This window comes from Onychostoma macrolepis, chromosome 19 (assembly GCF_012432095.1).
Source record: "Onychostoma macrolepis isolate SWU-2019 chromosome 19, ASM1243209v1, whole genome shotgun sequence".
In the NCBI taxonomy this organism is placed as follows: domain Eukaryota; kingdom Metazoa; phylum Chordata; class Actinopteri; order Cypriniformes; family Cyprinidae; genus Onychostoma; species Onychostoma macrolepis.
In genome coordinates, this window is record NC_081173.1 from 13,323,307 (window position 1) to 13,347,899 (window position 24,593).

The 24,593-nt window shown below is 38.6% G+C and overlaps 1 protein-coding gene across 1 annotated transcript in view; it reads right to left on the bottom strand.

Moving 5' to 3' along the window:
* The window catches only part of csmd2 (CUB and Sushi multiple domains 2), a 262,731-nt gene that overhangs the window by 26,695 nt on the left and 211,443 nt on the right, over positions 1-24,593 (bottom strand). Inside the window, 11 exon segments of the mRNA XM_058752757.1 lie at positions 48-221; positions 321-494; positions 782-976; positions 1,284-1,469; positions 3,015-3,203; positions 6,917-7,063; positions 10,020-10,208; positions 17,731-17,844; positions 19,842-19,922; positions 20,731-20,876; positions 21,814-21,991. Coding sequence (XP_058608740.1) covers positions 48-221; positions 321-494; positions 782-976; positions 1,284-1,469; positions 3,015-3,203; positions 6,917-7,063; positions 10,020-10,208; positions 17,731-17,844; positions 19,842-19,922; positions 20,731-20,876; positions 21,814-21,991 — 1,773 coding nt within the window.

Consider the following 24,593-nt stretch of genomic DNA (forward strand, 5'->3'; position numbering starts at 1 on the left):
TGCAACTGTCAAAAGACGTCATATCAGATTGCTTAAGCAACACTTACGGACACAGACAGGAGTCTTTCCGGACCAGCGGTGGTCCTGCTCACAGATGCGAACAGACACGCCGATGAGTCGGAATCCAGGATTACACTGGTAAACGACACTGCCTCTGTAGTTGTAATTCTCTCCGATGATCTGGCCATTCACAATAGGCTCTGGTGTGCCACAGTGTCCAGCTGTTGAAGAAAAATATCGTAAATGCTCATTTGGAGAACATAAGGGTACATTTTCTCTAATGAATGATGGAGTCCCATAACGGAAGTAAAGAGACTCACCAAGACATTGGACCTCAGCTCCACTCCACAAGCCATTGGACATGCACTCTCTCACTCGGGAGCCCACCAGAGTATAACCCGTGTTACAGGAAAAAATGGCAGTCGCTCCATACACGGTTAATGTTCCTATTTTATTCCCATTCGGAGGGGTTCCAAGGTCACCACAGGAAATGACTATGTAAAATCAGATGAAAAATGTATTAGTATTTTTTTTCTTTGGAACTATGAACAAAGAATTTCATTTTAAAGTCCTGAAATTGACTTTCCCCAACCTTTATTTGGTATATAAAATGACATACTAGATCAGGGGTTTTCATTTAAAAGTTTGAAAATCCATCCATCCATTCTCCAAATCACTTATCCTCTGTTAGGTCGCAGGTTTCCAAAAAAAATCCTAATTTGAAAATACTGTGGTCTCAAAGCACATGTCTTAATGTCATTATAGCCTATATTGCACTCACTTTCACAGGACGGTCTCGGCTCAGGGTAATCCCAGGTGCCGTTAGCTTGGCAGCGGATGACCCTTTGACCCTTGTAGAAATATCCAGGGTCACAGGTCAGCATCATCATGGCCTCATATTTATTCTGCATGCCATAAATAAGCCTCCACCTCCCATGATCCACTGCGGAGTGGCCGATGTCAGGGCAGGTCACAGCTGGAGGGTCAGAGTTAGTTATCAAAATTTGCTATTTGATTAGACCTACGGCAACATATTTCTTATGTCTGTCTGTCTATCTATCTATACTATCTATACTATCTATCTTGTAATTTATTCTTTTGTAAAATTGTTCTATTGATTTCCATGTTTAAACTAAACTTTGATTTCAAGATTAAACGTGGCCTAAGACTTTTTAAGTTAAAGAAAAAAAAAATTGTTAAAGATAATGCACATTTTATCTTTTCTTTCTTTTATCAATCTTTTATGTAAATAAGAACAGTGATTGTGGCGCTCATGAACTCACGAACGCAGCGAGGGCGGGTCTCCATCGGGCTCCACCTCCCAGACTCTTGACAAAGCGTTGACACCGGCTGAGCATTGGCCAATCGGAAACCAGGATTACAGGAAAATGTAACTCTAGAGCCGAGAGTGAAGTCCTGCCCGATGACAGTGCCATTCACTGGCGCAATGGGCATCCCACAGGAAACAACTGTGAAGGAGAGAAAGATTCTGACTTCAAAAACGAACAAGTATTTTCTCACAAAACCCCAAGGAAAGTGGGTATTTCTTTTCGCCATCACACTTCAAAGAATACTGAGCGTAAACACACAGTGAATACACCAAATGAAGCAATGCGACTGTGCAAACACAAGCTTGCAGTGGTTCTGGGAAGGAAAACAAGAGCAGCTAAAAAGCAACGGGCACAAGCCAAGATGTAGATTACATCTGGACATGGACTAAGGATACAGTAAGAACGCCAACATCCTATACAGCCACCAGAGAGTCAGAGGGTACTGAACATAAACACAGTATAAACACAACGATCTCTCTGGCCTCAACAAGTATTCGGGCACTTCAGACATACGTAAATATAGGAATGTCTACGTCATAGATGGCTAAATATCAATCATCATTTATTATTTTAAAAAAGCAAATACTGTAGAAACAGAAACAAAAAAAATCTAAATAGAAAAAAATAAATAGTAGCATCATTTGTTTGCAGATGACACTTGGTTTGGCACTTTATCATCGAATCCAACATTAAACAAGCTGACATTTAAAGCAAATACAAAAAAATATAAGCAAATAGAAAAAAAAAATAAAAATAGAAAAAAAAAAAACTGTTATTCGATTGCAATACAAATTGGGCTGCTTAAGTGTCTAAATACGTTTTTGCACCACTGTATGTGTCAAATCAGAACACCAACACCAGGATGACAGGCAATGCTGATTTAAAAGTTTGAACGCCCATAGATCTGCCTCCTCTACCATCTTAATTTGTCATTTAGCAATCACTTCTATCCAATGTGATTTACAGTACACTTACAGGGACATTCCCTCTGGATCACTCCGAGGTTAAGTGTCTTTCTCAAGGCCACAATAGAGATGATTTCATGATTTTTAGAGTTCATAATTGGCCCCTCGTTTGTTTGAACCTACAAACTTCTGATGTCCAGCCCAGCTCAGTAACCACTATATTATTCTCTATAGTCTCAAAAGTCATTATAATGCCTCTTTTTTCAAAGGACTGACACATAATGGATTTAATATCCATGCTACTCAACTTTCAATCAATCATGAGTCAACTACATCCCACTTTCGAATACGAAAAAGACCATTCAGTGTGTTCGGCCTAAGGCATCTCACACCTCTCACACATCTCAAAGAGAAATTCACCTCTCTCACAGGTGAGGCCTTTGTTAGCTAGGAAGTGATGATAAAACGCAGCACTTCTGAGACTGCAAAACGGTAGACCCCGTGGAGGCCCCTGCTTTAGTGGATGATAACTGCCTCTTTCTGAGGAGACTCTCCCCTCGGACAGCACATTAGCAATAGTCTCGCAGCTATGGCTCCTGGCTAACCCATTTATTGTGATGAACAATTTGACAGATGCAGCCAAGCCCTAAACATTGATTGAATACGGAATTAGCCACGGTGGCGCCAGTCTTTTTCGCAGAGAGAGTTCAGCGAGGAGAGGCGGATAATCGCCTCCAGACTTTGTCCAAGGTATTTCAGACAAGATTTTCAGACTCACCTTGGCAAAGCGGCACTGGAGCGTTCCATTGGTAGATGCTCTGCGGGGTGCGGGTGCAGGTGGCGGTGGTCTGGCCAATCAGGTTGAAGCCCCGGTCGCAACTGAAGCGCAAGGTACTGCCAAGCTTCGTGCCCGTCTGGCTATGCACCGAGCCATTCACAGGAGGGTCTGGGGTACTGCAGTATGCCGCTGTAGCACATACAAATGTAAACAAAGCCAGAAGTCAAAAACACATCAGTCTGTGAAACCTGCTGCTTATTGCGTTTCGATTCCTCATCCTGTTTACTGGAAACAGCGGATATTAACGCAGCCGGGAGCTGAGGACTGATTAAAAAGATGCACGGTATTGAATTGCAGGAACTTGTGGAAGGTCATAAATGATGGATATGTAACAAAAAAATCTATCGTTTTGTGTACAGGTTGTTAGTCTAAACTGTAATTCAGAATACATCGAGTCATTATACAAAGTTATGCTGTTTGGCATATGCAATCCAGGCCACATTCTCTCCTGTGGCACAAGATGTGTCCGTGATCAGATCTTAGCAGGCTGTTCTCCTTGCAGACCAAACAAGAAAAAGAATGACGGTAATGATACCAGCATAATATAAAAGGAGGTATGGAGGAAATTAGGAGGAAATGGGGCAGGAATGCAATTTGCCGCATTATTAATCGCTATGACTGCATTATAGGCCTATCTGTTTCACGAGTTCACATGTTCATATAATCCTTCAGTGTTACAGGTAAACAGGTTTGGCTAGCTGCCCGTAATGCAGGGGCTTGGGGATGTTGCCCCCCGGACTATTTAATTAATGCAAGTTAATTAGTGTAAGATTAGTGGAGGTTTCCTGGAAAAGGCAGAGAGGCAGACTACTACAAATCATTTTCTTAAGCTTTATTTTTTGTTATACTTACAGAAAAAAAGAAAAAAAAAAGAAGCAAAGTTAACTTGAGAAGGCAAACTGCACAGGAAATTAATTCTAGATATATTCAAGATACACTATGTAAAGAATAATGCAAAAATACTGATTAAGAAAATGATTTTCTGCAGCTTAACCAGCTACTTATGTATATGCCCTTGTGTTGGATTAGATGAACAAGCTCTTGCCGAACTTCCATTTAAATGCCATTTCAACAATTCTAATTTCAGTCCAACACAATGTCTAGCAATGATAATTTCCTTTAGGAGAGTGAGGGACCACTCACACAGGACACATTCTGGCATTGAAAACAGTTAGATGGCAATAAAAGGCAATAAAATGGAATAGAGCGGAGGGGTCTTGAGACATTTTTTTCAAAGCTGAACAGCTGTTAGCTATAGCTACATTAAAGTCATATTAAAAACACTGTGCTGATGGCACGAGACTACGCAATAGTCAAAAATGCCCGTCTGAAACATGTACATGGATCAACAATTTAAAAAAAAGGACAGATAGAAAACAATATGCCCCATGTTAATAATAACCCATAAAGATTTTTTTTTTTTAAGTTGTGGTTTTTAGTCTTACTGTGTTGTGGATTCAATGTCATTTATACACTACTGAATTTCTAAAAATGGACAAATATCACACCACCTGCATTTATTTGATAAAACTCCCCCCAAAAACAGGACTTTAATGAACATTAACGAAGTTCAAATAGCACAGTATTTATGTGGAAGAACACTTTTAACTTTATAAATGTCTTTGCTGTCACTTTTGATTAATTTAATGAGCACTTGCTGAATTAAAGTATTAAAATAACAATAATTAATTTATTTCTGTTTTAAGAAAATAGATCAAAAATATATCGGTGTTCGCAAAATCTAAAATCATAAATCCTGTCTCAACTTTCCAGCAAACATCAACACAGGAGAAAAAACTGCACTCATCAAGTAATTTAGCTCTTCACAGAAAATGTTAGAAGTAAAAGCTAACCTACTGTAGGACAAAGAAAAATAAATAATTAAAGATAACAGTAATGGAAGGGCAACCATCAAGTTTTACAAGGCACAAATCTTTCTAATGATCAAACCACTGAGACATAAAACGTTTCCAGCTTCTCATCCATTAACCCTGACTGGAGATTATACATAATGGACAAATTTGAAAGTTTACACATCATATACCTGTTGTAAATCTTTGAATAAAACCTGCACTAATGGTTTAAATGGCTTAGAGTGCGGTTTTAGAGCGGTTTTGTTTTGTGCATCATACCTCTTATGTGATAGAGCAGGTGCTGCCCTCTAAATGGCTAAAAAGACTGCTATTGATTATTGGCCAAAGAGGTCTAAGCTGTAAGAGAAGCCTTAGCAGAAATTTAGCCTTCCTGCTTCAATACTTTGTGCATCTGCGTCAACCAGTCGTGGTGCTGTTTCCTACCTGACTTTGACCCAAGAGACCCAGCTTTGCATTCAATAAAGTTACGATACAAACACACTTTCATGCTCCTTGGCCCTTGTTTTTAAATTACAAAGTTGATGCTGTCAATCTTCAAAGAAAGGCCTTCAAACTTCTCAAAGCCAGTCATTTAGCAAACCTCACACAGGTGATGGTGGGAAGAAAAGGTCAGGAAATAAAAAGAAAAATGAAGAGAAAAACAAAAGAGAGAGGGAGGCGGAGTGAAAGGACCCGCTACAGTTGATGAAGTAACAGCCTGTGGAGATAAAAGATGGATTGAGAAAGAAAACGGTACGAAGCTTTGAATCTGTCCCACCATCTGTTTCTGTCCCACCAAGGTATCGCTACAGAAGGGAAACCATATTGAGTAGGGAAACCTAGGTGTGCTGCCGCTGCTAACCCAGACTGTCACAGAGCCCTATATCAAAAATCCATCATGCGAGGAGAGAGCGGAAAAAGCAAAACAAGCTGATGCCGAGATAAAGTACCCTGATGAGCCAGACAAAGAGGTGATTAGTCATTCTTCTGAAACGCTAATGATTAGGAGCATACGGAAACTTTTTAAATATTTACGGGGTAATAACTCATTTAGAATTACGCCATTGCTCATGAAACGGCGCAATCAGGTCTCGATAGCTTGTGGCAGCGTTTCCTGCGTAATTCTGTTTTTGCAGCAGGGAGTCATAATTGGTCGTTTTGTGAATGCGTATCTTTAACTGTAAGTTGTCATAAACATTCAGGCAGTCGAGGAGTCATCTGATTTGTTAGATGTAGTCATTTGTAAGCCAAACCTATAACTCATTCATTAAAAGAATCTGTTCATGACTCAAACTACACTAGTTACACTATAAGTTTGCTTTCGCTAGCAGGTAGTGAAGACTTAATAGGATTATTTCACAGTACCTAGTCTTGTTTAAATTCAATTGTCTCCAAGATGCTTCAAGAAACCTTCTTACAAAGCTACCTGAGACTATGCACAAGTGTACCTTGGACAAAAGTGGTTTTAAATGCAAAGGGTGGTCACACCAAATGTTGATTTAACTAAGTTAATAGAAGTTAATTGACAAATAAAATCTATTTATGACTTTATTTTTGAAAGCATCCTAACTTTTTACACAAGTGCCTAAAACTTCTCACAGTAATGTAGCTTTGTAGGAATGTTGCCATAGTTCTTTTGGATTTGCATACAACAATCTAAATGGATTGTTACAATTAATGGCAAAATGAATGTTTGAAACTGATATTTCCTGCAGCAAAAGATAGAAGTAACTGGCTTAAAACCATTTTATTTTCGGTTAAAATACTGGTGGCCTAAGACTTTTGCAGTAGAGTGTGTGTATGTATTTGAAAATACATGTCTAGTTCTAATATAAATTGAAACAAAAACAATAAATTGATTCATTAGTTTAATTTAATAAATTGATTCCTTCAATGTGTTTTGAGAGTACTCCTGGTCCACGGGGGAACAGTGGCTTGGGGAAATCCAAATAAAATCTGTGTGTTTTGATGATGTGTTTGAATACTCACCAGAGTAGCGGATTCGAAAGCCCTTGTGGCTGGAGGTGTGATCGAAAGACCAGTGCAGGTAAACCTTGTTTGCAGTGCTAGTAATACTGAAGGGAGATGAATAGTTCCCACTCAGAGAAATGAGCAGTGGACTCTGTCTTGATGGACCTGAAGGATAAAGCAAAGCATAAAGTTACCATGTATGTGATGCATCTCTGGTGCACAAGTATCAATTGTGAATTTAAAATGGATAAAATCAGATTTACTAAAAGTTGGAGAAAACATGAACTTGAGAACGCCCCCAAAAATAAAATAAAATAAAATAAAATAAAAAATAACCCACAAAAAAAAAACTTTTTTTTGTTTAGTATATTTTATTTTCGTTTTTATTTTGAACTGAGAAAAAAAAAAAATCTGCATCTCTCTCATCTCTTCCTGTCACTATCGGTAGCCACAGATCTTACAAACTTCAAATTGACATGTTTACCACCAGCAGTGATACCAGTGGTGTGTTTCTGATGTGTTTCTGTCACAACATAGCCTCTCCACCTCTCATGGTTAATGCTGAGTGACAGGCTCTGTTCATAAACTTCACTAGCAGTACTTTCAGATCAGTTGAACTCTGATTCAGTCCAGAGAGGTGTGTGTGTGTGTGTGTATTAAAGGCCATTCCAGACGTCATGTTAGCATCTGGGCCAAGCTGCAGGGAGGTAAAGGGATCTGGTGTGATCTGGCTGGATTTGGCATGTTGTGAAAAGCAAAGTCTGCTTTGGAGAGCAATGGGAGTTGAAAGCGTAATCAGCATTGAGCATGCCAGCTCCCCTCAGGAGTAGCTCACACTGCTCCCAGATGACACGCAAATACACACCAGCACAGGCGCTTTATCAGCCTCAGAAAAAAGTGTGTAGCACAATGTGATTCTGTGAGGGCCGGCTGTCATATACTGCGCTCTCAGAAAAAAGGTACAAAAAATGGGAGTGTGTCAGTCCTGTTTTTTTGTTCATAGCTTTCTGTTTTTTAACAATGCTTAGATTTAAATGAAATTATTTGAGGTACTACAAGAATAAATAATATTTTTGGGCGAATTTAAAACTTTGACAATCAAATCTTCAGAAAACAGAAAAGTAATACCCAATACAATTTACATTACCATTCAAAAGTAGTGCTTCTTTTAATAAACTAATACTTTTGTTAAACAAAGATGCATAAAACTGATTAAGAGTGATATTAAAGACATAATATTACTATATATATATATATATATATATATATATATTTTTTTTTTTTTTTTTTTTAACATAAATACTGTTGTTTTGAACTTTCTATTCATCACAGAACTCTAAAAATGTCACTGTGTCTACAAAAATATTAAGCAGCAGAAAAATTTTCAACACTGACATGGCACCAATATATATATTTTTTTTTCTTGGGCATCAAATCAGCATATTAGAATGATTCCTGAAAGATCATATGACACTGAAGACTGGAGTAATGACTGCTGAAAATTCAGCTTTACCCTCAAAGAAATAAATGTGTTTAAAATATATTAAAACAGAAAACATTTATTTTAATATTGCAATAAAAGAGACTTCTTTCAAAAACAATATGTAACAAAATGGCATGATTTTCATTGATTAAATTATATTACTGGACTGTAAAGACAGTAATCTTTTTTCATTTGAATTTGACTTTATTCATATTTTTTCAAATGGCAATTATTTGAATCCTGTGCACTTTTTTGGGGTGTTGCATGACTCCACCATGGGCCACTTTAATAATGCTTAAAATGTGATGAGCCTCCATGTGTATAAGATGACCCTTCTGACCAGTAATCCACTTCCTATTCTCAGGCTAAATGGGATCACTTTGACCCCAGCAAAGCCACTGACCTAAGACTGGCCCTGAATAGACCTCAGTTGGCTAAAGCAATTTCCTTTGCCTTTTACAAAAGGTTTTCACTGTGTAAAAGCAAAGGTCATCCCTTTTGGCCTCTCTTCAACTGTCTATCTTGCTCAACACAGCAAGGTTGCCTGTGAGGTGTATGTCAGTAATTGTATTGGAAGGAGAAGAAAAAAAAAAACATCTCTTTGTGACCAAAAACCATGTCAGAACTAGTTTCGCTATGATGTTTGTACCTTGATTCAATCTTATCATAAAACCTTATTACAACAAAAATCAATCAATCAATCAATCAATCAATCAATCAAATCGTCTCTGTCTATATAGACATCAATATTGTTACAAAATATATACACAAAAATATAACACTGTATAAACAAAACGGTTTTCAATATTGATAATAGTAATAAATGTTTTTAAAAGCTGCAAATCAGCATATTAGAATGATTTCTGAAGGATCATGTGACACTGAAAACTGAAATAATTGCTGCTGAAAACTGCTATAATATTTCACAATGTTTTTTTTTTTTTTTTTTACTATTTTAATCATGAATAAATACATCCCTTCTAAGCATAGGAGACTGCTTTAAAAATATTAATAACCCAGCATTTTTACATTTTTAAATTGTAGATTATAATACATACATACTTTTTAAAATTGTTTTATGAATTTTTACAATATAGCTTTTAAACTTACATTTAGTCATTTAGCAGACACTTTTATCCAAAGCGACTTACAAATGAGGACAATAGAAACAATCAAACCAACAAAAGAGCAATAAAAATGCAAGTACTATGCAAGTACAAGACTCGGTCAGCGAGGCGCAGCAGGTGGCGAAGACACGAGGCGCCCGGGGTGCATAAACAGTGCGCAGAACGCTCACTGCCAACCGAAAACAATAATAATAATTAAAAAAAAGGCCCCTCTCACTGCAAAAAACACATTCTGTCTGATCGGGGCCTAACGCAGTTCACGTTGCAAGGTTTTTTTTAAATATGCAAATATATATACACACAACACACACACACACACACACACACACACGCACACACATATATATATAGATGGAAGAGATGTGTTTTTAGCCATTTCTTGAAGATTGCTAAGGACTCAGCTGCTTGGATTGAGTTGGGCAGGTCATTACATCAGGAAGGAACAGTTAATGAAAAAGTAAACTATAGTGTATATTATTTATGGATGGATAGGCATGATAAATCCACTCACCATCAAAGATCTCCAGCTCATCAAACTGTCTGCTGGTCTGGAAGTGTTCAATAGTGAAAGTGATGTTGTAACCTGAATCCACCTTCACCACCCAGGAGCAGGACTCAAAGTGCGGCAGGCTGCTGCCCGGTGACTGACTCAGGATTATTCCCGTGGAGGCTGTCAATACCTCGTTCATAGGACAGGTAACTGTGAGGAAGACAAACAAGAGGTAGTTCAGCTCAATACATTATTACATACAAATTCCAGGAAACAAAAGCATTTCTTTTGACTTTCCACATCTATACATCAGCAATGGTAGTTGTGACGTAAAATGCTAAGATTTAGCTGTTAAAGATAGTAACCATCAAAGCAACCTTCAGAACTATTATACTCAATTGCCCAAGGAATACATGAAAGAAACCTTCACCAAAAAAATAAATAAAAAAATTACAATTACATACTGTATCTATAGCTTCATTCAATATGACGCTTGAACTTCAGATGCAACAGAAAGTGTGCGGCCTATCGATCACCCAACAATTCAAGGCCCAATCCAGTCTTGCATGTACATGCCTTTGGTAAAGCACGTCGATGATAACACAAAGCACCCCAGGCCAGTCTGTCATGACACTGAGAGGATTGATCACTGTTGTTCACACAGCTGTACAGCCTGGCTCAACCCCTCAGTCTGCAGTTTCATCTCTCATTCATTGATATTCCTCAGAGGCCCGCTGTGACATTTCCCCACACTTTTACCTTGAATTATCAGGCTTTATGCAGTGGCCCGTCTTGGGCGCTTCCCTCAAATCTCGGAAGCCCATCTCTTATTCTCTCTGCAGCTGTCGGAATACAAAGCAAGCATCCAAATACAAATCATAACATAAAAGGATAAACCCTCATCTCTGACACAATTCTATTATTTTGTCTCATTTCTTCCGCATGACGTGGATGACATGGATGAGAGGCCGCGTACGGCATGTCTGAAGCTGAACCCCGTATCAGACAGGAAGGGATTGTTATTATCAAATATTTATGACACTAACGTTTCGGATATGAAATATGGATTTTCTATTACTTGTCTTGCTAAATAAACACGCTTCTGTTTCAGAGCTCCGCTGGTGTGAATACTTCATGATTGAGTTGAGATCTGAATGAGATTATCATGACGGAAGAATTGAAAATTTCTAACCTCACCGCTCACCTCTGCTTATCAGAATATCGACGGATGCGGCGCGCTAAAACCCTGTAAATAACATGACTCACAGTAAACAGTTTTGTTTCTATATTTGGCCTCTTTAATTGGGCTTTTAGTCAGTCTTTAGCACCTTAATTGACTAACATTTAAGCCCACGGGTCTGTGGACTGATTAGGATGGACGTTAATCAAAGCAATAATTTCTTGCATGCTGTGCACTGTCCGGCTTTACGTGTCAAACCTGAGATAAGTTATTTTTATAATTACATTCAGGTTCACAGTCCAGTGAATTGCTCCGGTGACAATGATTAAATTCTAAAAAGTTGCTTTGAGAATTGATATGATGTAAATCAGACTTGTGGTTTCTGGTTGAGATTGAGCTCAAGCTCGGCGGATATGCAGAGACGATACGGTCGCTGCTTTGACACGTTTCCTTTACGAGGGTAAAATATAGAGGCTCTGGGACTGGCTACAGGGCTCGGAGGTGATATAAAATCGGAATGCGGTTTCATTGGAGGACAAACATGATCATGGATGCATATCGATGCCCGTTTGAGCCTATCATCACTGCATAAAGCCTAATGCGCTCAAGTAAAAAATACACTGCCAATAACCTACATCTGTGCATCCTGGAGCTCAAGCTCACAAATTACATTCTGTAAAGTGTGAGCGTGGGTGTTACGGATCTTTATTTGCTGCCGCATACTGCACTTTGAAAGCTGGCTGTTAACCTATAACAAACAAAGATGTACTGTAAAGCAGCGAACTGATAGATATGACAAGTCTTTTGCGAGCATGTTTAATATATCATAACAGTTATAGGCCCTTTCTATATTCTTGATATTTACATTGTCAGTATATTCATGTTTAAATCAGTTTATACTGCCAAACATAAAAGGAACTCTTGGCATCCGTGCTGAGGGCTATATTATATTTGATGTAGAGGTGGGGTGGTATAACAATACTGTATATATCAATACAGAATTTCTTTGCTGTTTTATGCTTTATGCACTTAAATGTACTGTGATAACTGTGTGACATACCAAATACTACTCTAAATATTTTATATTAAATAATATACATTTTAAATATTATATTTAATACTTTACTATTATTTTTATTTTAATATACTTAATGCCATCTTCATAATAGATAAGTTAATAATACTCTATTGTTCAAAAGTTTGAGGTCTTTAACATTTTTAAAGTCTCTTATGCTCACAAATGCTGCATTTATTTGATCAAAAATACAATAAAAAGGATAATAGTGTGAAATATTATTACAATTTAAAGTAACTGCTTTCTATGAATATATTTTAAATCTAATTTATTGCAGTGATGGCAAAGCTGAATTTTCAGCAGTCATTACTCAGTCTTCGTTATCCTTCAGAAATCATTCTAATATACTGATTTGGTGCTCACAAAATATTTCTTATTATTATCTTATTATTATTTTCAAAAGAACAGCATTTATTTGAAATGTAAGTCAGTCACTGTTCATCAATTTAATGCTCATAAATAAATAAACGCATACATTACTCCCCCCAAACATTTGAAGGTTGGTATATGCACGTCATCAGTGCAAAATGTAACATCTGGGTTAAAAGCAGACTAAAACATTGCAAAATAGCTGATATGCAGCACAGATATATTGTGCTAAAGCAGAATCTCTACTGGCTGATGCATTTCTACCATCACGCCGCCCAGCCCTAATTCCATTCTGCCCCAACAAAATAGGGGAGAGGATGACCCTCTAGACAGCATCTCAGACAAAATCCTCATCATCCCAGGCCTTTCACTGTGGCGGCAAACGGAAATTAACTCGCTCAGGTCGCCCTTATCCCCTAATCCACTTTGAAATGGACTGTCAAAGGCTGAATGTAAACAACAGTTTTGGTGGCAGATTCTGACAGAAGAGGAGAAGGCATGTCAAAACTGCTCCTCTAACAATGGCAGCTGAAGATTATCTACTGTACAAGACGGGCTGGCATCTAAAAAGGGATTTTCAACTTAAAATGTCACCCTTCGTGACAATGAAATGCAAATATGGCCCCCACAGAAATATACATTCAGAAAATGGCAACATACAGCATTCATTTCATGATATCAAAGAAAGGGATAAATGTCACATGCAAATTGTCAATGTAGGTTTGTTTTCTGTTCACCAGACAGTTTTCACATAATTGATCATTTGTTAAGCTCCGCCCACTTGCTTACTGTTGCTAGCTCAGGCTAAATGTTCAATAAGAATTAGGTTTCTTCAAACACTGCAATCAACATGAATCAATACATATAATAACTAACGTTCTGTTGGTAGTATGAAGTTAAAATTATTTCATATATTGTTTCACCCACAGCATGAACTTGAAGATTTCTTTAAATATTTGAAAGATGTGGAAAAAAAATAAGTAAAATTTGGATAATTTATGTAAAATTATGTTTAAAACAATTCAAACATACAGATTCTCCACAGAATTTGACAAAAATGAAAAGATCAAAAGCTTGTCTGATAAGACGAAGCAGTTGCGAAGGTAGATTATTAGCCAGAAACATTTGTAAGGGTCAGTTAAGGACTATATTTTGTCCAATTACATGTCTAGTTGCTAGTGGACTTTATAATTAATAGGGAGATATTAAATCACTGAGAATAACTTGAATGAGTAATGTTTTGAAACATCTGAAGCTGAAAACATAAACATACACACATTTATTACATAAGCACTGACTGTCTGATAATGAGGAAGAGCAGGATTTCAAAATGAATAAGAGATGTAGAGATATTTTCACCATTTGTTAGAATTCAGAAGATGAAAGGCGCAGAAGATGAAGCAATTTCAATAGATTTATGTGTGTTCATGCGAGTTTTCACATGCATTTAGTGACATATATAATACATGTCTATGAAAAATACATCATATATAATACATAAACATTAATATTTAATATAAATTCACAGAATTGTGAAGAAGAGGACAATATTGCAAATAATTCTAAATTATTGAATAATATGAAAGAAAACAGCACTTAAATGCCGTCAGGAGAAAACGTGCTTTGGGATTTTAATGTCACCATGTTGACAGAAGGGCGGAATAACAAAATCAACATGCATGTGTGCATGACATTCTGTGCTTCACTGATAAAAAGCATATTTTATTTAAGTATAAACACTGAAAGTCTAGAGAGTGCGTATGCTTACAGCAAAGTAGTTACGTGTGAGGTTCTCCTACCCTTAATTTGCATAATGGCATGTGATGCACTCTCAGCATTCACAGATCTATTTTCTCTCTCCGAGCATGTGATACACAAAAAACAAGAAAGCGAGGGGAACACAGAGAAAAAGGGAAGACAAAGCAATGCAGAACAAGAGTTTTTAAACTGCCTATACGATTTGGCTTTGGCTAGACAGCTTGAACCAGGGTTATCATAAGCAGGAAACATATATAACAAATCAGGAAAGAGAAAAAAAAAAAAAAACGAACTATTAAGCATCTTCTGCTCATCAAACACTTGTCACTTGATCACAGGGTTAGTTTTGAAGACACTGGCACAAGGCCATCATGTTCATGTGTATGTCTGATTATGTCTGCAGAAGAAACAGGAAGTTCTGGATGGGATTTCTTGCATCAGAGGAAGGTTGAAAGAAGTAAGGAGAGATATTTGATGGAAAGTAAGACATGGTATGATGTATTCAACAAGAGGATGTGACAGATCAGATGTCAGGTAGAGAGAGAGAAAGAGAGAGAGAGAGAGAGAGAGAGATGGGGAGAAGCTGTGATTTAATAGCTGGGTGCACCTGCAGCCTGGATATCCTCTGCATCTCAATGAGCTTTGCGTTCCCTCTACCCATCACTGTCCTTCCTCTCTACTCTTTCAATCCCTCAGTTTTTCTCTCCGTATGCTTGCTCACACTTTCACTTGTTCTTCAGAATCACAGAAAACAAATCTGTCCTTAAATCAAATATCAAAATGATCAATCTTCATTATATTAGGCCAATAATCGTCATTAAATGTAATTATGCACAAGCCATTTTTACTCTTAATGTACGAGAACGTATTTAATGTAGTTTTTTTTTTTTTTTCCAAGATGAAAGCACATCAAAGCCTGCCCATGTTGGCATTTGAACAAATTGGCTAGATCTTACAACATGAAAGGAATTCATCAAAATAGCATACAGTTTGATTGAATGACTAGCCTTTGACGTCAACAACAGGAATGACTATGGAAGGTTAAAGATATTCTGTCCTTGCTTTTGCCCCTTTATGGTACAGTGTAGCCATATGGCAACATATAATTTCCTTTTACTTTCTAGAACAAATTGCATTGTTGGAATTAAAAGGGCAAATTTTGAAGAACACAAATAATAAGCTGTTTTTTAAACCCACATGACATTTGATTTCCTCAATACTGCCAAGTGCTCTATTAAAACACATTTTTTACATTTCTCATACAATAGGATTTAAATGCATCTTTGATTAGATAATTAGATGTTGTTTACAGATCAACTTTGTCTAATATAATTTTACAAGAAATATGAACATTGCCATATGGTAATTCCGTACCACCAATTGTGATGTCTGTTATTATGTCTTCTGAAAAATGTAAACTATTTTCAAGGAAAGAGTTACCCATTACCACTGAAGATGAAAACAATATTGAAAAATAAATGATAGAGAATGATAGATTCAAATCTTGTTTGATTTTCAGTTGTGGTGCAGTTACCATATTTCCCAAGGTAGTTTCCCTTTTTTTCTCTCAAAAAACCTTTTACTTTTGTTACTGGACCTATTTTATGAAAATATTATGAAAAAATATTTTAATAAAAAAACATTGTAAATATAACCCATTCAACAATATGTACCATGTAAAGCGCATTTGTTTTGGTAACCAAACTTCAAGCAAGTAAACGGTCACATTGTGTTATTCAAGTTTTTCATTGTCTTCCCTGTTGACCCTATCAGAACAGACCGGTTTCGCTCAACAAATGACTGATATAAAGTATAAGATCACTTTCTTCCTCCTCCTCCTCCTGTCTCTCATTCCATCAGTTCCTCAGTCTTTCCTGTCTCTTTCCCTCTGTGGTGTTTGACGAGGCAGGCATACTTAATGTGACTGACAGCCAGAGGCAGCACCCTGACCAAATGGAGCGGGTGTCAGCTGGCTATGTTGGCCCTCAGTATAAGGGGCTTTTCATATAGCTGAAGCAATTAACTGTCGACACCTAATTAATGTTAGGATGAATTACAAAGCTTCAGAGAGAGCACTCCACCATGAAGGTTGATGAGGTACATGTTTGGGCCTGCTATGCTATATAATTTTTAAATTTTTTTATTTAATGTGTCCTCCCTCTTCAAACTCCAAACCTCAGCCTGACATATGCTTACGCTGGAAATGATAAAGCGTGTCTATTTTTGTTTCTTCTTATTCTAAAGGCCTTAATCAATTTCCGCCAAACAGCTGTACAGCAGCCAACAAAATTCTTCAAGTTAACAAACAGCCAAATTGCTTTTTATTTACATCATAGATGAGGCCAAACACAGGATATGTGTCTTGATATATAATGAGGTTCAAAATAAGAGACCACATTGTAAAAGTGGAATTCATAATGCCATTTAAACTGAGAAATAAAGTTTTAAACCTTTTGGTTTATATACTGTGTCGATTACATAATTTCTAATGGCAAAAAGGTTTTTCAATTAGAAAAATACCAATTATAAACATTTTCATTAGTGGTCCCAGACTTTACCGTATACATACCGGGACATTCAAAAGAGGCCTTTTAGTCAGACCTACTGTACGCCATGAAGGCTAGTACAGAGAGCTCAGAGAGATAATTCTTCTACACTGAGAGCAGAGACACAAACATAATGAGCAGGAACTAAGGGAGTTTATGGGAAATGCCATATCAAATCACATAAAAGCAGCTGGAGGAAAGGTAGATGAGCGTTTAGCATACTCATGGGGTTTGCTTGACAGGCTCTGAGGTATTTCATCCCACCTCTAAGCCAATAGCAATAATGAAGCTTCATATAGCACATAACCAACTATCATGATCAACAGACCCATCATGCATTGCAACACAGTGGGGGTATATTTTATAGTATATAAACCGAAGGACCGGTCTTTTGTAAAATGCAGAGGGGGAAGTCACAAAGAATGTTTTAAAATGCTTATGGTTAGTGAATATGACGCACATATTCACATCAAAGTACTACCAAAAGTAGAAAAAATTTTTTTTTTTTTAAATGGATATAATGGAGCCTAAATGGACATCACTGGACTCCACTGACTTCAAATGTATGGATAAAAACAGTTTAAATGCATAAAGAAAAAAGGATGATGTTTCATGATAGCTAAAGCTGGTTTAGGTTTGTTAAGTGGTGGTTTAGTTGGCATAATCATGTCAAAACCCAACCAAATTGGTCTTTATCCTTGTTGACCAAGAATCTTAGTGGTTAAGCTAAAGAAAAAGACCATACTGGAGACCACAAACACTGTCAAGAGATCTTCTGCAAGTCAAAAAAACCTTGTAGCTTACTATCACATGAAGGTGGAGGTCCTTCAAACTCAAGATGAGTCCCCAGGCGACAAGTTTGAATGCTGTTGCCATTCAGATGATATCCTGGGAGACATCTGTAACGCACAATGTCACCTGTGGAAAGAGAGGGAGTGAACAGATGAAATATTCATCACTGCTTTATCAATTGTCTTTCAGATGCACGTCATATTTCTGAAATATTATGGAGAACATGGGATTTCTGAGGAGCTCGGAACAACAGGAGCAACATCTGGCTGTTCCTGCTGTTGCCTCACTCATGACTTGATGAAGGCCATGTCCCCTCACTGTCTCGCTTAATGGCTGACAGTGATGATAAAAGAAAAAAAGGAAGAAGGAAAGAGGCGAAGGGAGACTCGACGTGCCGGCGCTGCATTGCAGTGTAATTAAGGAAGTGCCACACAGCATGGTTTACATTCATAACACCCATCGGCTGCTACCTGAGGGCCGCTTACATCTCAGAAGCAAATCTCCCTGTTGCTACACAAACACTCAGGCACTCTGTGACTCAGCTAAGAGGAACAAACACACCTTGTGGTTTTATAATACAGCATTTAACTCCACTGAAATAATGAAACAAGCTAGAGCAGAAAAAAAGAGGCTTTGCACACTTTGAAAAGACACATATAGGAATGTGTTTTTGGCTGTGAGAGCATGCGTTCATGGCCATCCGAATCACAGCAGCCTTTGTTAAATCACTGAATTAAGCAAATTAATTGGATGTGGTGGATAATCAGTGATCAAAACAGTGATTCAGTGCAGGTTAGTGCCAAAGACCATGACTGCTTTAACCCCGACAGAGGATCTACAAACACGCTCCATTCCAGAGAGATCAAACAACCCTGCACCGACCCGTAACTACTCATTTAGAACAATTAATATCAATGAACGCATCTTTTTCCCATGGCAGAAAAGCAGTGCATTGATTTAACAATGGATTTCAGAGGTGACAGAGACTGGTGAGTCATCATTAGAGGACCAGTGAGGTCACGATTGCATTATTATTTGTAAGTGTTTTCTGTGGGCATTCGATTGAAGGTGAAACCAGCAGCTTCAATAAACGATTCAAAAGATTTAGGGGGAGCACAAGTTAAATAATAATAATAAATAATAATGATGATAAAATAATATAAAATATTAGTAGCAGTGTTGTTGCTGTAGGTACAATGATGTCTAAAATATCCTACACTTCTTCAAGCTCTGCTTTTTAGATTCTTAATGAAAATCAGTGTGTCCTTTGCACAAAAATCAACAATCAACTTTCAAGTACACAGTACATAATTTCCTGTGATTGTGATTATTATTTAAGTAGCACAAACTACATTTATTCTGCCTAGGCACTTCATATACAGTAGGTATACAGTGTGTGTCAAGCATCTGAATTTTTTTCATCCAGAGCACCATGTGGCAAATCATGTGTGAAATATTAACTGCATTAAGCCACAAATAAGTATATTTAAGATTTTATGAGAGCTGGCGTTTCACACAGAGATTGGATAGCATAAAATGTGGTAAGACAGCTAAATAATAAAAAAAAAAAAAAATGAAGCAAAACTCAAGCTTAAAAGAAATGTTTAGGGCAGGTACATTTTTTTTCAAATCACCTGCTACAGGAATGTGCTACAACAATTTTAAATACAATACAAAAATGTATACTTAAATAATATAGCTTCTATCTGTTTTCCCCCCATTTTGTGTTTGCACAAAATGTAAACTCTACCTATGTTCGAACACCATGCACGACACAACATCAGCCTCTGTTTTGAATTCTGGCAATGAGTCAGCATATCAGTACGGCCCTATGGGACTGGTAGCCCTGGCATCTGAGCAGTTTTCTCTCCTCAAAGTGAGTTCTCGAGGGGTGTTAGGGGTGGGGGGGAGGTGTGTGCGTGTGTGTGTGTGTGTGTGGCTGGCTCTGCTATTCTGGGAACATTATTAATGAGAGCCGCTCAAGCCTGAAAATGAACTGGCAGACTGCGTCTCTGCTCAAAATGTTCCACTTATACTGGGCCAGGCCGAGTCCACCAACACAAACGCACACAAGCAGGCATACAAATCAGATTGTAAATGATGTAAAATCAATTCAAACTCACCTATCTTAAATTCTTTACTGGCCATCAGAATTTCGGCATTAGGAATTATGGGAGGTGGCAAACAAAACTGAAGTCTATAGGCTAGAAGAAAGAAAGACAGAAAGGCAAAGAGAAGAGTGTCAGACATGTCATATTGCACTGTTGTATCCATTGTTAAGGTAAAGAACAGTTCTACATGAGACAAAGTGGAATTACTAGGACATCAGAGTTCATGGGTTTAATGGTTGCAGGGTTTGACTGAATAGCTAATAGCTATTCCCATTAGCCCTTTGCTTGCAAAGGCAGTAACTACACCAACTACATTTAGCTCCAAAGGGAATATTTCTACATTGAAATGCATGTATTGTACAAGTGTTCATGTATTCTGAAATGAGATTTTTTTTCATAATTTATTCATTATATTATAGTAGACATTTGACCAGTTCTCATATTTAGAGGGCTCTTAAGTGTGGCATATCTGTTGTGGTGTCAGTGTTGTCATATCATCTGACTCCATTGGATTGAAGGAGGAGGAGGAGGAAAAAAAACAACACCAGAAGTTTAAAGTACCCATGCAGTGTCCAAATTTTCATGGTCTTGGTCTTGTCATGAACTCAGGGACTGGAGATCGAGTCTGGTCTTGAGTACTACAACACTGCAAATACATTTCATTGTCTAATTCATTCAGACCCTCTTCATGTCTCTGTCTTGACCCTCTTTTGGTTTCAGTCTTCAATCTGACTCAACCAACTCAGGTCTTGGCCTGGACTTGGACTCAAATAAGCTGGTCTCATCTACAACTCTGCAATGCTTGTTCAGTCACAAATATCCACAGAGTCCTGCCTCATTCAAGAAACTGCTATTTAGATGTATGAGAATGCTAATGGTAGCTTTGACTTGGACTAGTTACCTTGATAGTTGATCTTGAACAGTCCACCTTTCTCAGAATTGCTTCGGAAACGTATGAGAACTTGATTAGATGTGCTGCTTGGTGGGTTGTTGGGCTCTCCCTCGGTAAACACTCCAAGTTTGCGAGCTGTTTCCTGTGGCCCGTCCCTGTTTAAGATTCAATATTAAAATTCAACATATAAAACCCATTAACATTGCATACTCAGTGCTACAGGAGAACACCACATGCCTTGTTGCCTAAAAATGCACAGTAAGTCAGGTCCCACACATATTGATCACCCGGCTGATTTGAGAGGTGTTTCTCTGCATATTGATTACTTTACTGATTTCAGAGACTATTCTAGCCATACTGATTACCTCTCTGATTTCAAAGACTCTTCTCACACTCTCTTAGGGATTGCGCTACGTTCTCTCTAGCTCAGGTTAGACTCAGCCTCTCTGTCAAAACATTGTAAAACCGAAGTCACCATCTACAAGGATATCACCTAGAGGGCTTACCTCCATCTTTACAGCCCTCTAATGGGGAGGGAACAACTTGGCGCCAACCTAATCCCAGTTTTAACCATGAACATTCAGCTTCAAAACCATCTGTTTGTGGCCGCCTGAGCTTGTGCTACAGATTTCGTCCTGTCCTGTGCATTCAGAAAAGCATTTGGTTGGCTAAAGGGAGTGCTGGCTCACTGAAGCGAGGCCAAGCTGTCTTGATGGAGCTTTTCTTGGCCGTTCTGGTTATATTGTACCTCTAGGGTTGACCTGAAGTGCATGTAAGAGTAGGGAAAGATCAATGCTTCCTCAGTTAATGCAAACAGAAATTTGCAGTCTCAAGAGAAGCAATACATTTCAAGCAGACGTGTGCTTAGACTGCAATTTTTGGCCTAACATGTTTTAAGGTGACCCTGAGACAGGGTTCAAAGTCCTTCCTGTATATACAGGCCTCAAGCCACTCAATGCAGAGGCTCATTAATTGATCACCAGTCTGAGCATGCTATAAAATGTTCCCTCCCCAAAAAGAGAGCAACTGAGAGAGAAAGAGAACCTGACAAGGTGCAGAAGGATAACAGCAATAGGAACTTTGACAACTCACCAGACTGTGATGAAATCTTGGGGGCCATGGACTTGCAGGAGGGTGAAATTAAGACGGATGCCCAGGCCGCGTGCCACCGTAATCAGCCAGCTGCAGTCCGCAGAAGTGGGGTAATCCTCTGGGTAACCGGGGGAGAAGATAGTGCCATTGTCTGATGTAATGTTACCTCCGCAGGGCACTAGAAGGCAAAAATGAACACGCAGAAATGGAAAAACTTTTTGTAGCAACCAAAGATTAAAGAAACACCATCACAGAAAGCTGCGTTGCACAGAAATTTATTACAGCATGCAGGGGATGGTGGAAAAAGCAGGAACTAGGATAGGGGCAGGGCGACATGGGTGAAAATCCCCGCTGGGTTCTAAAACACCACTCAGTCTTCCCCAGTAGTTCACTTTCCTTGTCTGACTCCATCATAGAAATCCCTCTTGGAGCAGTGCTTTGCATTTATATAGACATGTCCATGTTTCCAATGATTCAAATGAGCCCCAGACATATGAAATCAAATCCCCTTCCTGTCCCTGCTGATCCCATGCTGCTGCTGCCCCAAGTTGGAGGGGAAATAATCAATGCGATTCGGCTGGCGAAATAAAGCTAGGCCCACGACTTATACGCAGATGTAAGGACTGTCGTAATACACTCTCGCTCTGACTGTACCCTCAGCAGTTTCTTGTACCATCAAGGTCTCGCCGTCCCCACATCCCACCCCACTCGTTCCCGCCCTTTCAATCCTTCCCGCACTCTTTCCTCCTTCTTCATTTCCTCTTGTCTCCAAAGGAATGCTGAGAGGGGCGCCTATGTTAATCCCTCGTGCTGTGTGCTCTCTCTTGCCACCTTACTTGCTAAATGAAGTATCGATCACAGCATTGATTAAAAAAAAACATGCCACGCTATCAAGCAGAAATGCATGGTGACGCTATCGATTGGGGAAAAAAAAGTTTAGTGGTGAGGTGGGACGGGAGGATGTGGGGGTGTGGTGAACTAAAAAAGAAGAGAGAACCATAGATGGAGGACAGGCCAAGTAGGCTGATATGGACTGGTGGCAGAGGAAGAGAAAATCGATCAGCTTTCTAATGCCTGGGAGAGGAAATCTATGTACATGACACCCTGGGCATGAACTATTGGTGGCAGCATGTGTAGGTGATAGCCGGGGCAGCAGGAGTGTGAAGTACTTATAATTTTAAAATGTAATTAATATTTATATTATACTTCTATTAGCAACTATACTATAATTCTATTAGTAAGAATTTGTACTTTACTTGAGTTCCTGATGCATGTAATGCAATTTAAAACAACCACTCAAGTGAACTTCAGTGAAAAATTTAATTAGCCACAACTACCGTATTGTCCCGAATATAAGACGACCCTGATTATAAGACGACCCCCCTTTTTCCAGATGTACCTTTTGGAAAAAGGCTTTTTGAAAACCAAATCTTGTTTTGTTTTTTTCTCTCTCTGTAAAACACATTTTTTCTTAAATTATTTTCAAATTGCATATTTTTCATATTTTAATTTTTGTTCTGAAAGTATGGTAAATACTGGTAAAATGTACCAACAATGACATTGAAAAATATACACTTTTTGATATACCACTGAAATAACAGGTAGCCCATCTGAATTATATAACATTTAGGCTATCCATCTCATAGTAGCCTACCAAAATTTTATTATCAGTAGAAGTGAAATCTTATTGTAGTCTTCAAATCTGGGTACTGTCTTATGTTTTAAAATCACTTACAGAGGAAGTTTGTTCCCATCAGGCTAACATACAGTCACGACTCATGCCGCTGTAAGCTTTTCTTTTTCTTGTGTTTTCATTCGCGATCTTTACAACACACATTACATATTTAATGGCACACTCGTTTTATGCATTTTTTGCGCCACCTATTGTTGTGGGTGTATTATTGACATGTCAAAGTCTAGACCCTGAATATAAGACAACCGCGTTTTTTCAGATGTATTTCCAAAAAAACATTGTCTTATATTTTATAATTTGTGCTCCTAAAGAGACATCTCATCGGTCACCACAGCATAAAGTCTTTGACCTAAAGCAATGCACAGTTAGAGCATTGATAAATAGAAAGTTCAGAAGAAAAGCATTTATTTGGAATATAAATCTTTTTTAACATGATAAATGTGTGTATCATCACTTTTGATCAATTTAAATCATCCTTGCTAAATAAAGTATTCATTTCTACCCCCCCACCACAAAAACAAACATACATATATACATACACACACACACACATATATATATATTGTGACGGATCGGTGGCCCTCCCCCTCATCATCATCACCACCCCGTCCCTTATTCGCCGCCCTTCACCAGGCTCCCGACTGGAGTGGGTGGATGAGAGGAGGGGCGTGGGATCAACGCGGGCTGGCGGCGTGTGATGAGGCACAGCTGGACTGAATGAAGCCTCATCACCGCCGCTGTTAAATGCCCAGCGCGCCTCTCCTCGAGAGACCGGTCTCTTCCCCCGTGCATGCACGCTGGTGTCCTCGTGGGTCCAGGAAGGGTGCGTAGAGGGACATCGCGCCACCGGAGATGTGAGCTGCAGAACCCGCGGTCCGGGAGAACGCCGCAACCGTATTACGGCCGTCGGGCCAGGATGCCGGGCCGATCAAGTCCCGCCAAAGGCCGAGGAAGAAGAGGAAGAGCCGCCGCTCAGAAGAAGCCGCCGCCCTTTGTAAACCGGACCAGAGCGGGAGCGCGTGCGGCCACCGGACTCCGTCCCTTCCCTGGACCCTTCCCCTTTTGAACACTGCCCTCCTTCACGAGC